General features: G+C 42.5%; 1 protein-coding gene across 1 annotated transcript in view; it reads left to right on the top strand.

The window, feature by feature from the left end:
- Positions 1–7,566: 7,566 nt before the first annotated feature.
- ARHGAP42 (Rho GTPase activating protein 42) overlaps positions 7,567–22,564 on the top strand; it is a 349,579-nt gene continuing 334,581 nt past the window's right edge. Inside the window, exon 1 of the mRNA XM_070803334.1 lies at positions 7,567–7,736. Within this exon, the coding sequence (XP_070659435.1) occupies positions 7,583–7,736 (154 nt within the window). The 5' untranslated portion in view covers positions 7,567–7,582. The remainder of the gene's footprint in view (positions 7,737–22,564) is intronic.

The raw sequence follows: 22,564 nt of genomic DNA, 5'->3' as shown, positions 1-22,564 counted from the left end.
TTGCTGTGTGCCTTCCTCTGGGTCTGCTGGTTGCTGTGAAAGCCAGAGCCACCACCTCTGCAGGGGTTTCAGTGAGAGTGAAGGAAATTCAGAACTTTCTCTCCAAACAGCAATAAGTCTCTCAGGACACATGGATGAAGTGTCAGAAATACTCTACCCATAATTTATTCTTTGTGAAAGCATGGAGGAGATTGCCCATCTTAACTCTGAGGCCCAGCGATGTCTCCAATACAGAGCTAAAAGGGACCTAGGTCAAACAGTGGATGCAAAGGAATCTAAGTGAAACAGTGAATGCAAAGAGGTTAGGTCAGTGACTAGCCTGTTGCCAAGTGCTCAAAATAACCACTGTCACTCCTGATTTTATGTTTAGGGGACACAGAAAGCCTGACAGGTAAATTTGCCTAAGTAACATTGCTAACAAATGGCCTTTATGCAACCATGTGACTAACATCTCTACTATAATTCTCTAGAGCAGGTATGAGATGAGTTTATGTTTATCCTTGTATTCTCAGCATCTATGACAGGACAGGTATATAACTGATACCAAAACTTTCTGTTGAGGCTGTTTGGTTCTTTAAAGATGGCCCTTGGGTTGAAATTCCAGTTCCAGTACCTTCTAGCTATTTCACCACTTTTAGTCATGATTTCTCCACCTATTAAAAACGAGACTTGCTGTTGTTGTTGTTGTTCAGTTGCTAAGTTGTGTCCGACTCTCTTTAACCCCAGGGACTGCAGCATGCCAGGCTTCTCTGTCCTCCACTGTCTCCCGGAGTTTGTTCAGATTCCTGTCCATTGAGTCAGTGATGCCATCCAACCAGCTCATCCTCTGCTGCCTCCTTTTCCTTCTGCCTTCAATCTTTCCCAGCATCAGGGTCTTTTCCAGTGAGTCACCTCTTCACATCAGGTGGCCAAACTATTGGAACTTCAGCATCAGTCCTTCCAATGAATATTCAGGGTTAATTTCCTTCCAGATTGACTGCTCTGATCTCTTTGCTATCCAAGGGACTCTCAAGAGTCTTCTCCAGCACCACAATTTGAAAGCATCATATCAATTCTTCAGCTCTTCTTCCATAAAGAAGATATCCACACATAACAGCTGAAAAAAACCATAGTTTTGACTATATGGACCTTTGTCAACAAAGTGATATCTCTGCTGTTTAAAACACCATCTAAATTTGTCATAGCTTTCTTCCCAGAGCATGGCTGCAGTCATTATCTGCAGTGATTTTGAAGCTCAAACAAAATAAAATCTGTCACTGTGTCCACTTTTTCCCCTTATATTTTCCATGAGCTACCCACTCTATTATTCTTTCCTGGAGAATCCCATAAACAGAGGAGTCTGGTGGGCTACAGTCCATGGGATCACAAAGAGTCAGACACAACTGTGTGACTAAGCACACACACACACACACACACTTGCCATAAAGTGATGGGACTTCTTGCCATGATCTTCATTTTTTGAATGTTGAGTTTTAAGCCAACTTTTTCACTTTCCTCTTTCACTTTCATCAAGAGGCTCTTTAGTTCCTTTTCACTTTATGTCATTAGATATCACCTGCATATCTGAGGTTGTTGATATTTCTCCTGGCAATCTTGATTCCAGCTTGTGATTTATCCAGGCCAGCATTTCTGTATATAAGTTAAATAAGCAGGGTGACACTATACAGCCTTGTTGTACTTCTTTGCCAATTTTGGCATTTAATGGATCAAGCCTTATCAGGACAAGGGGCTTACATAGCTCAATGAAGTTATGAGCCATGCCATGCAGGGCCACCCAAGATGGAAGGGTCATAGTGAAGAGTTCTGACAAAACCTAGTTCATTGGGGGAGGAAATGGCAACCCATTCCATTATTCTTGCCACAAGAACCCCATGAACAATATGAAAAGGCAAAAAGATATTATACCAGAAACTGAGCCCCCCAGATCAGAAGGTGTCCAATATGCTACTGGGGAAGTTGTTCAGTTGCTCAGTCATGTCCGCCTCTTTGCAACCCCATGGACTGTAGCACGCCAGGCTTCCCTGTCCTTCACCATCTTCCAGAGCTTTCTCAAACTCACGTCCATTGAGTTGGTGATGCCATCCAACCATCTCATCTTCTGTTGTCTGCTTCTCCTCCTGCCTTCAATCTCTCCCAGCATCAAGGTCTTTCCTAATGAGTTGGTTCTTTGCATCAGGTGGCCAAAGTATTGGAGCTGCAGCTTCAGCATCAGTCCTTCCAATGAATACTCAGGACTGATTTCATTTAGGGTTAACTGGTTGGATTTCCTTGCAGTCCAAGTGACTCTCAACAGTCTTCTCCAACACCAAAGTTTGAAAGTGTCAATTCTTTAGCACTCAACCTTCTTTATGGTCTGACTCTCAAATACATACGTGACTAGTGGAAAAACCATAGCTTTTACTAGATGGACTTTTGTCGGCAAAGTAATGTCTCTGCTTTTTAATATGCTGTCTAGGTTGGTCATGGCACCCGACTCCAGCACTCTTGCCTGGAAAATCCCATGGATGGAGGAGCCTGGTGGGCCGCAGTCCATGGGGTCGCTAAGAGTCCCACACGACTGAGCAACTTCACTTTCACTTTTCACTTTCATGCATTGGAGAAGGAAATGGCAACCCACTCCAGTGTTCTTGCCTGGAGAATCCCAGGGACAGGGGAGCCTGGTGGGCTGCCGTCTATGGGGTCACAGAGTCGGACACGACAGACGTGACTTAGCAGCAGCAGCAGCAGGTTGGTCATAACTTTTCTTCCAAGGAACAAATGTCTTTTAAGTTCATGGCTTCAGTCACCATCCACAGTGAGTTTGGAGACAAAGAAATCAAGCCTGTCACTGTTTCCATTTTCCTCCCATCTATTTGCCATGAAGTGATGGGACCAGATGATCTTAGATTTTTAAATGTTGAGTTTTAAGCCAGGTTTTTCACTCTTTTATTTCACCTTCATCAAGAGGCTCTTTAATTCCTCTTTGCTTTCTGCCATAAGGGTGGTATTATCTGCATATCTGAGGTTCTTGATATTTCTCCCAGCAATCTTGATTCCAGCTTGTGTTTCATCTGGCCTGGCATTTTGCATGATGTACTCTGCATATAAGTTAAATAAGCATGATGACAATATACAGCCTTGATGTACTACTTTTCCAATATTGAACCAGTCCATTGTTTCATGTTTTGTTCTAACTGTTTCTTCTTGATCTGCATACAGATTTTTCAGGATGCAGGTAAGGTGGTTTGGTATTTCCACCCCTTTAAGAATTTTCCAGTTTATTGTGATCCAGACAGTCAAAGGCTTTAGCATAGTCAATGAAGCTGAAGTAGATGTTTTTCTGGAAATCTCTTGCTTTTTCTGTGTTCCAATGGATGTTGGCAATTTGATCTCTGGTTCCTCTTCCTTGAAGAGTGGAGGCAAAAGTGAGGCTATCAGTCCGTAGACAATACCTATCTCAGAGGCTCGTGGAGAAGTTTAGATGAGGTGATACATGTAAGCACTCTGTGATACATAAATTCATTCTTCTTATCAAACTCAACACATGGAGGTGCACAGGACATTTTTGTCCCTTTAGTGATTTCTCTTTTTATGATTTTCTGTCAATTTTTGTCAGCAAACATCATGGTTTGCCACAAGGGGGCAATACTCAATGGAAATTGAAATCTTTACGAAAAGACCCCAAAACACAAATAAACAAAAAACCCAAACCAAAAAATCTCCCTGAAGTAGTAGTCAGTTTCTCCCCCAACTCCCATGTCTCTCTTTCTGTCTCTCTCCCTGTATCTTCTCCCTGGTAAATGTAGTTAGTTCATGATAATGGTCGATTCATATTAGAATTCTGTTCTTTTCCTCCAGCCTGTTCTTCAGAAATCTGTCATTATCATAAAATCTTAATTTTATTCTAGAAGGGAATTTTAGAAGTCATACTATTATGTGGGACAAATTCTACCATCTGCAGTTATTCCTGCTTCCTTAGTTGGTGGTCTTGACTTTGCTGCTTCCACGGCCCCACTAACTGAGTCTTGTCTTCCTTGCTTCTCTAATTAATAGTGAAATTGTCTAAATGAAATAAACCAGACACAAAAGACAAATATTGTGTGATTTTTGCTTATATAAGGTACTTAGAAGTCAAATTCATAGAGACAGAAAGTAAAATGGTGTTGACCAGGGGCTGGGGAAAGTGGGGCATGGAAAGTTGTTGAATAACAAGTTTCAGCTGGAGAAGATGAAAATGTTTAGGAGTTGGATGCTGGTGATGGCTGCACAACAATGTGAATGTACTTAATGCCACAGAAATGTACTCTTAAAGTAAATAAAATGGTAAATTTTATGTTTATATATATACATGTGTGTGTGTATGTATATATATATATATATAGCCACAACAGAAAATAATGTTAAAAATTGAATCATGCATTTTGCACATTTGGAGTGAATGTTGTTTTTCTAGACCTTACAGAAAGTTGAACCAGAATGATATAAACCCATTTCCAAGGAGTATCCTTTGAGAAAGGAAAACACCCAGATGTGAATGCAAACAGGAACATGGAGAGGGCTGAAGGGTGCGTTTAGTCTTCTTGGGTGTGTTCCCCTTCTATTTCGTCATCTCTTACTAAGCCATGAATTTAGCCTCAGAGTATCTTAGTCTAGAAGGCCCATGTCTACAAAACTAATTACAATTAATAATACCCAACAGTTTCACTTACTAAGTACAAATTAAGCACCAGGCTTAAGTGCCTGACATAATACAGGTCAACAAAAATGTTTTAGGTAGATTTACAAATATATATTAGTTTACTATCCTTACCTCATTATTTTGCTCTTTAAAATAAACAAACAAGCAAAGCCCACACACCCCATTTTGGGATTAAGCAAACAGCCATTTCTCTGAGCCAGTAACCATGCCAATGTGTATGTCAGCCAGTAGGGTTTGTGAAACTCACCATGCAGTTGATAGGGCCACATACCATGAAGTAGAAATTTCTGGAGAGGCTACATTTCAGTCCATTAAAATTTCCTATGAAAAAGAGCTTGCAGATATGGACACTCTTTTTTTTTTTTGAAAAATTAGAAAGAATCTGTTTTTATCATTATGATAGGGAAATAAAACATGAAAACAACTACAGTCAGTTCAAAACTGTCTGTAAATCCACCTTAAAGCAAAACCATTTCTGGTGTCTCTCAAGCGTCTGGGTTAATGTGGCATAGGAGAAAGCCCGACTAGCAGGTATAATTAAAGTATGAATCACAGGAATAAGTCATGAGTAACTCTGAACATACAGGGGAAAAGTTCATTATAACACACTAAACTTTAGAGGTTAAATGATGGAGCGTGGGAGGAAAAATCCAAACTCTATATAAATGAACTGATGATGAAATAAATTATTTCTCTGCCCAGATCCTAATAATGTATACAGTAGGCATAAAGCATGAAATTACATACATGAATGGGTAAATGGTAATGTATATCTTAGAATCTAGATTAAATTTGTCCTGACATATAAGACTTTTAAAGAAAAGGTGAAAATTGACGTCCAACTTATGTAATGTTACATATCAAGGACTGTTGATGCATTTTTAAAGAATTAATCATAGGACTTTCATTTAATGATAAACAGGAAGAGATTATTGTATTTTATCCTATTTCATATCTCAGCAGTTGGCATTGGATTTAGCTGCTTGTAACAGCAACATGGCAAAAGTTGAAGGGGAACTATTTGGCCTCACTAATTTTTTCTTTCAGGCTGTGCGATGAATAGATGTAAAATCACCTCAGGGGAAAATCAGTCCCACTGCAGCTTGTATCACACCATTAACTGACAAATAAATTGTTGCCCTCCACCACACCCCACCTTCCCAGAAGAAAAGTATTCAACTGACAGGTCAGCTACTAAACGTTAAAAGGATTCTAATTGTGACTGGCCATTCTGCCAATATTTTGACGTTTAATGATGCAAACATGGATGGAAAGTTAAAGTCCAATTTCCTTGGCTCAGAAGAATTAAAATCAAAGCCATCAAATACACTGTTTACATCATCTTATCAGTCTTGGTTTAGTTTCCATGCTATTTTTAATGTTCATGTGTACTTAAAAAAAGGAAACTAAAAGTCCTGACAGATTCTGAAACTTAATTGGGAAAAATGTAAAGCACTTTAACGGAATTTTTCCCATGATCTGTAGAAAATTTTTTTTAACAGATGGTTCAAATGGACAAAGCAATGAAAACATAGAAATTAAAAGCAGATCCTTAAGAAAAATAACTGACTTCTCAGAAATCCTATAGATGATGGCAGGACTAGATGTAAGGCAGTAGTTTCTTTCGATGTCAAGGTTTTCAGAGAACAGAAATTTATTAGGTGAGCCTGTACCAGAGAGGTAACTGCCTCTTGGTACGAATTAACTTTTCATTTGGAACTTCAGCCAACTTCGACAGTTTGAAAATCTCCATGCTTGTAGGGTAATTCCCTCCAGGTGAGGCGACCATAAAAGATATAGTATTGTGATGCAAATAATTCCTCTTCTAGAGGAGGAACACCTAAGTCCGAGGTGCTTGTTTGTGGAATAAAAACGACCTAAAATCCTCCCAACCTTCACAGCAACTAGGAAAAACAACCACCACAAAACAGCCTTTGGGCCTCTGTAGCTTTTCGTTTAGAGTATTAAAAACAAACAAAAAACTTGACTCTCTTAAGATCAAGGCAGTGAACGGTGGGAAAGAGAGGAAAACTTTTCAACCTGGAGTATACATGCATTGCAGTGCAGACTTGAGAAGTAAAATCTAAACGAACGCTCCAAAGTAGCATCTTCAAAACCTAGCTTTAAACTTTAGGGAAAGTTAACGCTGGTTCAATTCGAGGGAGCGGGTGGTGAAGGACGGGCAAGGAGGCGTGTAGGGAGTGGGGGATCGTTTTGTGGACTGGAGGAACCTGGAGTGTTACCGCGGGGCCAGCGGGACCCTCAAGCCCCCAGGAAGCGGGAGTAACTCACGGGAGCAGGCGGCGCGCAGAGCCGGGAGCGCAGAGAGGGCGGGGCGGGCGGAGGGCGGGGCGGCGCGGGCCGGGGGCGCGGCGGCAGGAGGAGGGTCTCGGAGCCCGGCCCGGCGGCCGGCGCGTTGAGCCTGCGTCCGGCGCGGGGGCGGGTTTAGGCAGCCCGGCCGGAGCGGCGGCTGGGCGCTGGCGGCTCCCGGCTCAGAGCGCAGTCGAGTGGGCCAGCGGGCGGAGTTGCCGGGAGCGTTCCTGCGCGCCCGAGCGCGTTCCTCGCCGGCCGAGAGCGTCCCTGCGCCGGCCGAGAGCCTGCCTCCCTGCGCCGCCCGCGGCCCGGGACCCCGCCGCCTCCGCGCTCGCGGCGACGATGCGTCCGGAGGACGGCGAGCTGAGCGGATCCGCCGCCCGTGCGTGCACGCGTTTCCCCGCCGGCGAGGAAGCCTGAGCCCAGATCCCGGCGCGGGAGGCGCGGGACCCGCTCCCCCTGCGCTCGCCCGCGCGGCCCGCCTCGCTCCACGCGATCGCGCGCCCCGGCGGCCGGCGTTGGTCGCCGGCTGTGCCCGTCTTGACCGCCGGCCCCGACGCGTTCCCGGCGGCCGTCGGCCGTGCCGCTGCCATGGGGCTGCCGACCCTGGAGTTCAGCGACTCCTACTTGGACAGCCCGGATTTCAGGGAGCGCCTGCAGTGTCACGAGATTGAGCTGGAGCGAACCAACAAGTTCATCAAGGAGCTTATTAAGGACGGCTCCCTGCTCATCGGGGCGCTGAGGAGTGAGTGCGGCCGGCGGGAGGGCAGGGCGCGGGGACCGGGGGAGCCCCCGCGGGGTGGGGGGTCTCAGGGCTGGGTTGGAGGAAGCGGAGCTTCTTTTGTTTGAATGGGTTTGGGGACAAAAGCTGAAGAGCTCCCCTGCTGGTGGCCAACAAAGTTTGTTCGGAGGTGTTCTTCACTTATTTACTTCCAAGGCTGCAGAGAAGCGAGCGGTCTCTGCTGGACCCCGGAGCGTATCCTGAGGAACGTTGTTCGGCATCTTTTTGTATAACGCTCCTGGAACAGTACTGGGGACTGTTGTCATTTTTGTAACTTTATTCTGCCTAGTTTAAACGCTTAAAAGAGAAAAAAAAAAAGCCCTTGAGGAAGGACTCAGGAGTTTATCTGAAGGATAAAAATGAAGCTAGCTTGTTTAGTGATATTAAAAGAAATGATTAAGTTCTTAGGTACATCAGCGACTCATCATTGCAATAAATCATTGCATTGGCACTTTATAGATTTGTAGTTTTGCAAGATGAAGACAGCATGGCACCAGTGCATTTTATCTCTTTTCAAGGTTTTTTTTTGTGCCTCTTAATTTTCTGTTTGCCTTCTAACTCTGGTGTGGTGAGTCCCTAGTGGCTAAAGACCAATCAGAACTTCTGATGATCTATAGAGAGTAAAGACTGCCTCAGTTTAGGAACTTTTCCCACCTCCTTTCCCACACACCTCCGTTCAGATTTTCTGTGCTTCTTGCATTCTCTGAATCTTCACTTTCAGTTACTAGCACAAAAGAGAGCCTTGGGCTTCCCAGGTAGCTCAGTGGTAAAAAAAAATCACCTTCCAATGCAGGAGACTGATTCGGTCCCTGAGTCTGGAAGATCCCCTGGAGAAGGAAATGGCAACCTACTCCAGTATTCTTGCCTGGAAATTCCCATGGACCGAGGACTTCAGGACTACAGGCAGGCTACCTCCATGGGGTCCCAGAGAGTCTTACACTAGAGCTTCTCATAGAGAATTGACTGACTAAAGGATAAGGCTTTATAGGTTACTTTTCTGAGGACCTATTTGCTCTTTAATAGAAAGCCTCTGAAATGCAGCCCTGGAAATTCCAGTCTGTCTTAGATGAGTGAGGTATTTTTGTTAAGGTGAAGAGTCCTTTGGTTGACATGGCTACCCCAGGAGATAGGTAGGGGAAGCATCATTGTGTATGTCATTAACAACATTATGGAGGTGTGTGTGTGTGCCTGAAACTAAGACGATATTAGCATCTGATCTCTATTTAGAAGCATGTATTCATGGTAAAGATGAACCTTAGCAAAATGTCTTGAAATTAGTATGCTCCAAATCCTGTCTATTTAAACCATCCTAATTGCTAAAACATTTACTTATTACTTGTGTTAACTTAGCCAGGGTAAAGAAAATATGTTCTGTATCTACATTCACTTAATTTCTGAATTTGACGCTGCTACTGATAATAATAGTATTTACTGATTTGTGAAAAATATACAAGTTTATCTGTAGTTCTGTCCATCTTGTGTATACCCAAAGGTGAACTTAGCTTCCATCTGATTTACAAAGCCCCTTGAGGCCCCTTGAAGCCTTTGCATCTTGGAGAGGATGATGCTTCTTTAAAAAGAGTTTCCCTCTCTCAGAGCACTGATTCTTGCTCAAGCTGCCAGATGGTCTACAGATGACATTTTCTTCTCGCTCTGCCGGAGATCAATTCCAGTGGTTCAAAAGTGGAAAACACTTCCATCGCTGTGGTAAAATCTCTGAAATGTACATCATTTTACTAGTAATCTTATTAACTGTATTATGATTGAATCTAGTCTTGCAGCTATCAGGAGCTTCCTTTATAGGTTTGTTCTTCCATTTATAAGTGAGGATATCTCTAGAGTGTAAGTTCCTTGAACATACAGACCCTGCCTCTTGAACTTGACCTTCTACACTTAAAATGTACAATCTGTCTTTCCAGGATTTGTGAGGAGAGTGCATTATATTAACATTTGGTTATTGCTTTTCTTGTAGTGGAAAGAAAGCATTTATTAAAAGAATATCCAGCATTAGCTGCCAAGCAGGACAGATCTGGAGCTGAGAAACCCTTGAAGTCATATGAGGGCACTTCTTTTTTTCCCAGCAAGCAACCTCTGTCCCTTGGGGAGGATGCTCTGGGGTTCTGCTGCAGCTGCTAAATGCCTGCTCTCTGAAGCTGGTCCTGTAGGAGGACAAGAATGTGTCTAAAGACTTGAAGCTGCCTTAATTCTATCCCACATCCACCAAGGAGCCCTCCTTTCTTCAATTCTGCCCCTTCTGTTTTTCCTTTCTGCCTTAGGAACCCTTCAGTTTTCCCCAGCCTTAAACTATGCCTTTCTGTTCTCCATACCTGTTGTTTCAGTAAGTGTATCCATTATCCACTTCAGATTTATATGTAGCACTTTGCCGTCGTTTATAATGAATGGTTTCTTAATAAAACTTTCCTGAGCTGACAATCATCCATGCATTTCTAAGCATCTTATATTATTTCCAACCTAGTTAATAAGTTTTCTGCTGAAAGTCTTGGCATGCTCTCTTGGGTAACACATGCTTTACTGTTTCAGTGAGAGTCACATGTGCTCCTTCAGCTTGGGTTCCGGGTGTGCATTTTTTTAGGAGCGAATTTTGAATGATCTTTATAAATGAGGACCTTGACTAGATGATTTGAATTTTAAATGTGTAAGGTATTTAACATATTTTTAAGATGGATGTGAGAGTTGGACTATAAAGAAAGCTGGACGCTGAGGAATTGATGCTTTTGAACTGTGGTGTTGGAGAACACTCTTGAGAGTCCCTTGGACTGCAAGGAGATCAAACCAGTCAATCCTAAAGGAAATTAGTCCTGAATATTCATTGGAAAGACTGATATGAAGCTGAAACTCCAATACTTTGGCCACCTGATGTGAAGAACTGACTTACTAGAAAAAGCCCTGGTACTTGGAAAGATTGAAGGCGGGAGGAGAAGGGGACAACAGAGGGTGAGATGGCTGAATGGCATCACTGACTCGGTGGACATGAGTTTGAGCATGCTCTGGGAGTTGGTGATGGACAGGGAGGCCTGGCGTGCTACAATCCATGGGGTCGCAAAGAGTCAGACACGACTGAGCAACTGAACTGAACTGCATTTCACTCTCACATCCACTCAGAGAAAATGGATGACAGTAAACGAGTTAATATAGGGATTAATGTAGACCTGAGTTTACATTCTGATGCTGTCAAATGCTGTGTGATGCTTCGCAAGTAACTTAACCTCTGAGTCCTACCTTTCCTTACGGGGAGGGAACAGCTATAAAGATCTCACCACTAGGACTGTTTGTTCATTTTGTTACATGCCATCTAGTCATTTGGTGAGTGGTATTTGAGAATATATGACACTGGTGAATTGGGTTTTAGTTCATGCTGTATGACTCACAGTCTCTACTCTTCTTATCAAATGTTAGTCTGTGAACTTTGTTCCTTTAACAGGTGCCAGTTTTAAATTTTGGGTTGTGAAGTTATAGGCTCATTTTGCTTATTAATTTTCTCCTTTTATAGACCATATCCAAAGAAACATTTCAAAGTGTCTTTCTCATATAATTCCCCCTTTACTTCGTATAAAATATAATCTCCCCTTCAAATAAAATTTTTGAATTCAAAACTTTGTATAAAACCTTTTGAGTTCAAAGAACCATCTTTAAGTAGAACATAGTCTTTCCAAGAATAGACAGACCCTCCCTCCAAAGAAGAGAAGAGGAAAAGAGAGGGAACGGTTGAAATGGAATTGTACTCATAAAATAGAATTGATTGTGTGGAGAGCTTATCAATATTCTTTCCTCCCATCTAACCTGCAGCATCTTGGCCATCCCACCCTTCTTGTAACTATCTATTATAACACTTCCTCTCATCACCTTAAAGTAGAATTGGTCAGTTTTTTCCTCTAGCTTTAGAAGACTGTTTCTTAACCTTGTGTGGCTGAGCTTCTTTTAAAGAAAAAAAAGTTAATGGACTCTAATATAATTTATTTTTTATGACAGTTAAATATATTCATGAAACTAGTTTTCATGCCATCTTAAAGGCAGATCAACTTACAAATTAAATATAAATAATACTGTGAATCCAATATAAAACTTACAAAACTACATTTAATCAACCTGGGATTTCTTTGGAAGGAATGATGCTAAAGCTGAAACTCCAGTACTTTGGCCACCTCATGTGAAGAGTTGACTCATTGGAAAAAAACTCTGATGCTGGGAGGGATTGGGGGCAGGAGGAGAAGGGGACGACAGAGGATGAGATGGCTGGATGGCATCACTGACTCGATGGACGTGAATCTGAGTGAACTCCAGGAGTTGGTGATGGACGGGGAGGCCTGGCGTGCTGCGATTCATGGGGTCGCAAAGAGTCGGACATGACTGAGCGACTGAACTGAACTGAATGGATGATATTATTTTGCCAAAATGACATTTTCTCTTCTATAAAGACTGCTGATAATATCTTACGTATTGTTGATGATTCATTTTCTTATCGCTTTTCCTGATTGAAAGTGCAGGTTTTCAAAATCTACTTGTCTGTTTGATGGCCTTCTCTGACTCATAAACCTTATTTCTTCGTCTGTTCTTAAAGTGGTTGTTCTGGCACTAGTGATCCCTGGCACAAACAGGGGCGTGGTAGAATGGTAGGAGTTGGTTGCTTATAAATTGCTACAGAATATGCAGTTAATTAAGACGTTAGCAAGAGGAAGCACACAATTTCTTTTTTTTTTCAGATTTATTCAAGTATAGTTGGTTTACACTGTTGTGTTACTTTCTGCTGTACAGCAAAGTGATTCAGTTATACATTCATATGCATTCTTTTTCACATTCTTTTCATTATGGTTTATCACGAGATAATATAGTTCCCTGTGTTGTACAGGGGAAGCTTGTTATTCATTATTCTCTGTGTAGTAGTTTGTATCTGCTAATCTGAAACTCTTGGTGCATCGCTTTCCCAGCCTCTCCTTCTCCTTGGCAACCACAGCTGTGTTCTCTGTGTCTGTGAGTCTGTTTCATAGGTGAGTTCATTTGGGAAACACACACAGTTTCTTAGAGGTGTCTGCGTTCAGGGTCCACAGCCTCAGTTGGAAGCATGCTGCTGCGGTGCACTTGCAGTCTGGGGATAAAGTAGATGTTTAGTGTGAAAGGAAACCCTGAGTGCACAGGCTGCATTCAGAGATCTTGGAGAGGCTGAGATTGAGAGACTCCTGCCTTCCATTTGCGGTGTTTGACTTGGTTTTTCACTTTAAGCACGTCTCTATTTTGTGTGTGTTCAGGGTCCACTTTGCTACCAGTGTTTGGTGGCACAGGGAAGGAGTTAAATAAATGGAAGGAACAGTGACAAGTTTAAGGAATTTGAAAGGCGTTCTGTAGTTACTGCACTTTGCATTTGGTCATCCTTGAGATCTTGGTGAGAACTGCTATTGTTGCAGGCTATTTTTGGGGTTTAAATTTGGACCTAGATTTTCTTTGGTTTACCACAACTCAGTGCGGATTCCCGTTTACCCTGCAAGACCTCCTTCACTCTTGCTTATTCCACTAACGTTATTTTGCTTGTTGAGCTGGGCAGCCTTGTCAGAGATGTGGATGTGTAATTACTTCCACCGTTTTTCTGGTTCTTACAGTCATTCATTAGAATCTGAGTTAAATGAGCAGAAATAATTGTATCTTTCAGATGAACTGTAATTAATTTAGGAACGGGTAGATTAAGAATGAAGTGCTCTAAGGTTCTGCTTCAGAGGCCTGTACAAGTAAGAGCAGTTTGGTTTGTGTTCATTTAAATGGGAGCCTGGGCATTCATTAAAGTGGAATTAAATTCAGCTGGCTGAGAACTTCCGTCTACCTGTCTTCTGATCGTCTACATGAGCTTGACGGGTGTCCTCTAACAGTATCTTTATCTCTGTTGAATGTCTTTCTCTTTTTAAAATGACACCTTATTTATTTGTGGTTGTGCTGGGTCTTGCTTGCTGCACTCGGCCTTTCTCTAGCTGTCCTGAGCCGAGCTACCGTTCGTTGCATTCGCTGGCTTCTCATTGTGGTGTCTTCTCCTTGCATAACACAGAACACAGGCTCAGTAGTTTTGGCTCCTGGTTCTAGTGTGTGGGCTTAGTAGTTGTGGAGCATGGGCGTAGTTGCTCCATGGCATGTGGAATCTTCTCAGACAAGGGATCAAACCCCTATTCCCTGCATTAGGAGGCAGATTCTTATCTACTGTACCACCAGGGAAATCCTGGATTTCCTTTTTCTGCAGGTAGTAACTGAGGAGCTGCCTTGTTAGGAAGGAGTGGGTTTCTGGGAGAACAGAACCTATTTCCTGTCTAGTGGAAGAGGCTGGTGTGGCAGTAACCACTTCTTACATTGCCTCCTGTGACAGTTATGATCAGGGTACTCTGAGATGCAGAAAACTCAGGTAACCACAAAACTTTGAAATCACTGAAAAGCTGCTTCAACAGACATGCTTTCGGTTACTAACATTTCTTAGAGCCCAGTGTTAATCATGTTCATGATGATGCTGAAGAAGCATTTCTCAGATTATATTAAAAAATAATAAAGCTTACATTTAGTATTGCTTTGGTGCCAAGTATATTCAAGTAATGTATGCATGGAATGGCAAAACTCTTCTCTAGATTTATAAAGAGAAATGCTAAAATGTTCAGGCTGTTAAGCCACATTCAGTAAATATTATGCATCAATGAAATGTTTATTGTGGACAGATGAGAAAGGGTGAAGAAAAGGGGGTTATTTAGTCTTGAATCTTTTTCCAGAGTATTGTTTCTTGCCAGAGCTGTGGTTGCCACCTGTTCTGGCCCCAGCTATCCCTGTTGTCTTGTCTGGATGGTAATTTCCACTCATTCCAGCCTCTTGGCAGGTGCCAGACTCCCTGTTGGCCCACCTGCCGCCCACCCGGTTCAGTTGGCAGCCCTGCCAGACTTCCCTTTCCCTCCAGCCTCCTGAACCTCTGCCCAGCATCTCAGCATCCTTGGAGCGTATCCCCAGCGGCTCTGGCCTTATCAGCCGAGGATTTGCTACCTGCTTCTTGCTGACTTTCATCGTGAAAATGAAAACCAGTTGCTGAGCTCCTGGCTCTCCAGTTCAAGGAATCTGTGCGTCAGCTTTTGCAGCTGCCAGTATTCTGACTTTTAATGGTTGGGTTTCATCTAAGTGTAGTGACTTCCATTGAATTTGTTAATTTTAATGGCCCTTGGAGTAGGATAATAACAGGATAGATAATGGAAATTTAGTTATTTTAACAGATTTGTTTTTGGCCAGGCATATTTAAACACTGGCTTGGATATTTCCTGTATGGTGGAACCTCCTCTCTAGGATTCCAGCTAACTGGACTGTTTGGTTCATCAGAATGCGCCATTGTTCATATCTGCAGTTTTCCGATTTTATAATCAAGAATCTAGTTATAATGCTGAAGAAAATGTTGCGGCAAAACCTGCATGTATAATCCTCTGTAAGGGAAGTGATTTGTTTCAGAAAAAATGAATTGCAGAATAGTAAGGTGCCACACAGGCATCCGTGATGGCTCAAGAATCTGCCTGCAATGCGGGAGATCTGGATAGTGGAGCCTGGCGGGCTGTGGTCCGTGAGGTTGCAAAGAATCGGACACAGCTGAGCGACTCAGCACACATACAACATACTGTACGGTAGCTGATCATCTGTCAGTTTTTCCAACCTTTTTCTTTTGTTGCTGAAGAGTATATTCATAAAAGAAGCAAACATAAGCCCTACTTCTCTAGAATTTAAAAATTTTCATTTGAAAGTAATTTACCTACTTGTAATTTTTACATGGAATATGGTGGGGAAAAAGGTTAGGATAAGACTAATAGTTAACACTTTGTAGATTATTTTATATTATTTATTATAGATTTTTGACATGCAATTTTTAGATTTTTAATGGTAAAAGTCTCCATGCCTAATGGTATTTCTAAATATACATTTATTTATTTGGCTGTGCCAATTCTCCATTGCGGCATGCAGGATCTTAGGTTGTGGCCTGTGAACTCTTAGTTGTGGCCTGTGGGAATCTCATTCCCTGACCGGGGATTGAACCCAGGCTCCCCGCATTGGGAGAGCAGAGTCTCAGCCACCGGAGCATCAAGAAAGTTCCCCAAATGGTGTTTTTAAAATGTCAAAACTTGACATTTTATATATTGTTGTTTTATGTAATTTGGGTGATTATCAGGTGCAATATATTTTGTGAAGGATGGGGAACTATCCTGGGATGATTCTCAGTGTTGGGTAGTATGAAAATATTGGGAAGAAATGCACAATTTACACACATTTGTTACATGAATAGTACTCTCTTGAACCTTGGCTTTATTCTGGTAAAAAGTGGATAGACACAAAATGACCCCTTTCGTTTGAAAGTCAGACACATTTCTCAGTAGTGGAATTTCTGTATTTCCTTGCACAAATCTAAAAAGCCATACTGCTTGCTAGTTTATGAAAGACATGCCAAAAGTATTCCCTCATGTGTAAACATATACTGGAGTTTATCCAGATGAAAGCCCCAGCTTCAGTTGTCTCTTTAGTACACAGGAAAAGTGATGATTTAATTTAGAAAAGTGGTATGTGTTTGTAAAATGTGAAATGAGTATTGTATAGTGTATCTCCTTTCGAATGGAAGCTATGTAAATTGATTACTTTGCTGCGGTGAGACTTTTTTCTTTTTCATTTATTTAATTTTCTTATTCCTTAAGATGTTTGAAAGATATGGCCTCAAACAAAACAAATACAAAAGGAGTGGTGGTAGTGGTGGGAGGGATTAGCAAGGAGAAGCAGATTAAAGTGAGTTGTGAAAACAATTTAAATAGTGTGGTTTTGGAACTGGTATCAGACTTCTTTGTGCCTTCTGTGAGCACGTTCTTATGTGACACTGAACGGTCAAAGGAGTAAGAGGTTACAATTGTTTTAAAGGTTGGTTTCAGAAAGTTTGAGGGCCAGTGTACAAATTGTCAAATAAGAGAGAATTGGTGTGAATTTTGAAGGGGTACACCATTTGGGGAAGATTTGAGAAAGTTGTGTACTCCTGAAGACATGTCAGCATAGGTGATAGGAAGGGACGTTTGCAGGCTTGTACTGACTGCATGGCAGTCCTGGTTTTCCTCAGGTGATCCTTTTAAAAATGTTATTACTGCCTCTAGATCCCAGCTGCTTCATGGCCTCTCTTTTTCCGCAGTGTACACTGTTGCAGAATCCTTCTTCCTTATTGCGTCTAGCCTTCTCTTCAGTGTTGGTAGTATGCAAGGGGTCCTTCTGCTGTTTGCTTTCCTTGTGTGACAACATCTGCCCACAGCGCTCCAGCTCGGACCGCCTTCAACCGAGCTCTGAGTGATTTTCAGCAGCCTGCTACCTGTCCCCACCTGGGCGTGCTGCGGGCCCTTCACACACCACGTGTCCAGCCAAAGCTTGTTCTTTGTGTTCCCGTTCGGTCAGTTATTTGCTCACCCACCTGGTTGTCTTAGAGAGAAACCGCTTACTAATGCTTCTGCTTTCCTTCTCCTCTGGTTTGTAAACTCCAGTTTAAAGCTAGCTTTTTTTTTTTCATTCCACCCAGATTCCAGCATTTGGTTGGTCCTGCAATTTTCTGTGCTTACAGTGTCTTGAATGTGATGTTCTCTGCTTGCACCAACAATCCTTAAGTGTGTGCGTCTCTCTGTATGTAGATATGAAATAATTTTTTTCTTAGCATAAAATGTTAGAAATATTTCCTTTCACAGCTTTGGAGGCCAAAATCCTAAGTCAAGGTGTCAGCAGAGCATTCTCTCTCTGAAGGCTCTAAGTGAAAGTCGCTCAGTTGTGTCCAGACTCTTTGTGACCCCAGGGACTATACAGTCGATGGAATTCTCCAGGCCGGAATACTGAACTGGGTACCCTTTCCCTTCTCCAGGGGAATCTTCCCGACCCAGGGATCGAACCCAGGTCTCCTGCATTGCAGGCGGATTCTTTACCAGCTGAGCCACCAGGGAAGCCCAAAGGCTCTAAGGGAGGATTTTTTTTGCTACTTCTATCTCGTTCTGTTGTCAGCAGTGCAAGACATTCTTTGCCTTGTAGCTGTATTACTCCAGTCTCTGCCTTTGCAGTCACACAGAGTATTCACTGTGTATTTTTGTTTATTAAATTTTATTCTGTCTTTTGAATATAAACTTGGAGGGGGCTTGGATATCTGTATTCTAATTTGACTGCATTGTGAATAGTCAGTAATGGTGAACATGAATCAGTTTACATTTTACTAAGAACATGATACGGAGAAGGATTTTGATTATCTGTGGAGCAAATGAGCCAGGAAATGGGGACTGCAAATTTGCTCTTGAATATTTCTCCTGTCAGGGTCATACTGACTTTTAGGGCTGGGTAACCTGGGGACGGCAGATGGCATCTGGAACTGGGGCTTCATCCCAGTCCTGCTGCTGACACTAAGTAGTGCCATGGGGAGAAGCCATTTGTCCCAGACTCTATTTTCAGAAAAAAATGGGAATATATTTGCCATAGATTCCTTGTAGGATTTTTATGTGGCCAGTAAACAAAATGCCTAACAACATGATTTAAAATGTGATATTATTTTCACTTGCTTTAGGCAGGATCTTTGTAAGCCAGATAACTTAAGCGTTTTTCAAGGCTTGACTTTAATATGTTCTTGTCAGTGTTATTATCGTACTCCATAGACAAGATGATTGAGATAGAAATGCTTTAATGGAATGTTAAAGCATGAGTTTGTCCCCAAATTAAATCTTTTTGGTAGGAAGTGATCATGAGATGTGGCATGGTTTTGATTTAGCTTTTTACTTTTAAACAAATAATTATCTGCTATGATCTGGGAACCAAGGAACAAGGACACACTGGGTTGGCATTTAGGGATAATCATGAACTGGCAGTGTAGATTTTGAGACTTTATTGATGTGTCTGCTGCTGCCTTGATGCTGTTGGCTTAGGTCATTGGTCTGTAAAAGTTGTTAAAAGTGATGTTGTCAGAAGTGAAATAAATACTTGGGTCATTTCATGTAATATAACAGGTCAAAATGGAGAAGGGAGTGTTTTTCCCCACATTGATTCATGCATTGCAGGCAGACAGTGGTTTAGAAAAGTGCTTTCTGAGGTATTTCTTATGCTACACAGATGTTTTGTAAATGTAATTATGTTTGTGGTGATATCATTCTAATGGTTATTGGTAAGAAAAGAATGATGAGATTGGTAGGGTGTTGCTGGAGAGTCTAGGAACAGGAAATTATGGGAAAAGAGAATGTTGAATTAGGAATTGAAGAGGAAGATTCAGTTGGCTCAGTGAGAAAATTAAATTGAAACTGTAAGCCAGTTGATCCAGGAAAAAATGGTGTGATTGAATAGGTGTCAGAATTGCTGGAAGAGGCTGTTTAGATGGTACCCTAAAGATAAGACGGGGCTTCCCAGGTGGCACAGGGGTAAAGAATCCACCTGCCAGTGCAGGAGACATAAGAGCTGTGGGTTCGATTCCCGGGTTGGGAAGATGCCCTGGAGGAGGGCATGGCAACCCACTCTAGGATTCTTGCGTGGAGAATCCCGTGGACAGAGGAGCCTGGCGGGCTATAGTCCACAGGGTTGCAAAGAGTCGGAGACGACTGAACTGACTTAGCACGGCACATAAAGACAAAATAGATTATTTAAAGTGTGTATGTGTGTGTGTGTTTTCTCCTTAAGGAATCTGTGAGCTTAAGAGAAGCTCTACCCAGGGGCTGCAGCAGGAAGTCTGGACTTTGAGGACAGTTTGAAAAAGTAAAGCAAGGGCTGAAAAAAGCCAGTCTCAGGGGATAAAGAAAGAAAATAAAGATCCTGAATAATCCTGAATAAGGAAGAGTTGTAGCAAGTGAGTGAGAACTTTCAGGCTTGTCAGGTTTAAATCCTGTTGGATGCATTTTTTTTTTTTCCCCTGTCAGTGTTGCCTTGGCTCCTCAGACTGCTCTTATGGAAATGAGGATTCAGTGAGTATCTGTGACTGGTTGAGCTTGAGGTTTTGTGACACTGATGAGGGGAAGAGCAGGGAGAAGCAGATGTCAGTTTCTCGGTACTCGTCCCACTTTGAGTCCTTAGGTTACAGCTTAGGCCCACTTGTTTCTTGTTTGAGATTGAGTTTTGCATTTCTGTCAGAACAGATATTCACTTAAGGTAATCCCAAAATATCCAAATAACCCGAATATTAAATCTCGCTTAAAGAAACAGGAATGGGTGAATTTAACTCAGATGACCATTATATCTACTACTGTGGGCAGGAAACCCTTAGAAGAAATGGAGTAGCCATCATGGTCAACAAAAGAGTCCGAAATGCAGTACTTGGATGCAGTCTCAAAAACGACAGAATGATCTCTGTTCATTTCCAAGGCAAACCATTCAATATCACAGTAATCCAAGTCTATGCCCCAACCAGTAACGCGGAAGAAGATGAAGTTGAACGGTTCTATGAAGACCTATGAGACCTTTTAGAACTAACACCCAAAAAAGATGTCCTTTTCACTATAGGGGACTGGAATGCAAAAGTAGGAAGTCAAGGAACACCTGAGGTAACAGGCAAATTGGGCCTTGGAATACCGAATGAAGCAGGGCAAAGGTTAATAGAGTTTTGCCAAGAGAACACACTGGTCATAGCAAACACCGTCTTCCAACAACACAAGAGAAGACTCTACACATGTGTTGCAGGAAGATGGATCCCTTCCAGGGCCCGAAACTGGGCTCTTGTCTAACAAGAAAAGAAATGAATTGTCCTCGGAAATGAATTGTCCAAGGAGACACATGTGCTGACAAAGCAAGAGATTTTATTGGGAAAGGGCACCCGGGTGGGGAGCAGTAGGGTAAGGGAAACCAGGAGAACTGCTCTGCCGTGTGGCTCGCAGTCTCAGGATTTATGGTGATGGGCTTAGTTTCCGGGTGGTCTTTGGCCAATCATTCTAATTCAGAGTCTTTCCTGGTGGCACACGCATCACTCAGCCAAGATGGATGCTAGCGAGAGGGATTCTGGGAAGTGGACGGACACGCGGTGACTCCTTTAGACCTTTCCCGAACTCTTCCGGTTGGTGGTGGCTTATTAGTTCCGTATCCCTTATCAGGATCTCCTGTCATAAAACAACTCATGCAAATGGTTACTATGGTACCTGGCCAGGGTGGGTGGTTTCAATCAGTGTACTTCCCCTAACAACTCCCCCCGAGAGACTTCATACTCGAGATACTTCTTGGGAATTGGGGTGGAGGTCTCTTTCTTCTGTAACTTCTTCCTGCTGTTCATGGGTGTAGGCCTGCCTAGCAGAGCAGAAGTCTCTATCTGATCTAAGTTGGGGTGTTCCACATCTGAAACCAGCTTCCACCTTTGTAGTAACAGCAATTTAGTTTGAAATTATTGGCCCCTCTTAGAGATGAAATAGACAAGGCCCAAACAGGAGACCTAACAGGATGGTCATCTCTGGTCCCCGGAAACAGAAGGCAACATTTAGGGTGAGGGTTGCAGGATTTGTGACCCTTTTTGATTGGTTGGTGGTGAGGCAATAGAGCTGTGCTCCAGGAATCTTGTGTTCAGTCTGAAGTTACCATCCTCCACCTGGGTGGGGGCTCAAAGACACTGTTATGCATATTTCTTTGAGTAGGAACCAGGACTCTGTCTGGAGGCTGTACCAACCTTTGATTGTTTCTCCTGTTTCTGTATCCCCTCCCTTCCCTGATTAGCAATTGTTTGAATCCACACTTTGGAACTCAGGGAAGGTTAAGGAGGTTGAATGAAGCCTATATCCTACAGGCAAGAAATGGAGAACACAGAACTGATCTCTACTCCAGAGCCCCATAGAGTTCTACTCAGTTTTAATTTAGGGAAATAGGCAACTATGACTGTGATAACTTCCTTTCAAAATGGAGCATAGGACTGCCTCAGCTTGGAGTATAGACACTGAATTGGAAGTATTTCTGAGTTCCAAGTTCTAGATCTGAGTCTTCTATGATTAAAACCTCAATCCCTTGGTCTGCCATTTTGGTGTAACAGAACCAGTTAGAAGTAGTTGGAGGAATGATAACTGGAATTTAGTAGACAAAATAAATCTCATTTCTTTTTAGAAGAATAGGCCTGAAACCCAGTCTGGACCTGGCACTTCAGGGAGACTTGTAGCCAGGTAGCCAGTTGCCTAGTTTTACAAAAAGTAAGGTTGCAGTTACTAGCTTCCAGCAGACATTGTTTTGAGAATGGTGGCATCCAAGCCTGACACGACTCAGAAAACTCGTGTTTAGCAATACAAGGTCTAATCTGAAAGTACACCCATAGCATCACCTAGCTATTTCCCAGGATATCTGAACCATAGCTACTCTATTTTGACTTTTAATTGTAAACTTTTCCTTAACAGCCAAAGCAGATTTCACCGTTAATGATGTCAGTGTTTCTCTAGGTATGAGAAGATGCAAGAATTGGGACTTATAAAATCTTCTCCTGAAAAGATATAACTATCTGAAGGCCTGTTCTGCCAGTTTTTCCCAGAGCACAGAGTGCCTCATTCCTGGTTTTCATCCTGAACTCCTTTCAGGGGTGTTGAAAGTCAGCAGTTGCAGCGGCCATGATTTAATCTTTGTAGATGTAGATGGCAAGTGTCAGTCTTCAGTTGGCAGAGCCCCTTTTTGCTCATAAACTTGACCATGATTTTGAGGGGGGGGGCATTTCATGACCATTTTATCCCATGGTGCTGAGAATGTCCATTCTCAGGTTTGGCAAAGATTTTGTTGACAGGCCATTCAATGTGCTGTTACTGGACTAGGCCATAAAACAGTATCCAAAATTTTCTGGACCACCTGTTTTA

Source organism: Bos indicus, chromosome 15 (genome assembly GCF_029378745.1).
Source record: "Bos indicus isolate NIAB-ARS_2022 breed Sahiwal x Tharparkar chromosome 15, NIAB-ARS_B.indTharparkar_mat_pri_1.0, whole genome shotgun sequence".
Lineage (NCBI taxonomy): Eukaryota > Metazoa > Chordata > Mammalia > Artiodactyla > Bovidae > Bos > Bos indicus.
The sequence above is the reverse complement of the archived record's forward strand: the minus strand, read 5'-3'. Positions and strand labels throughout refer to the sequence as shown.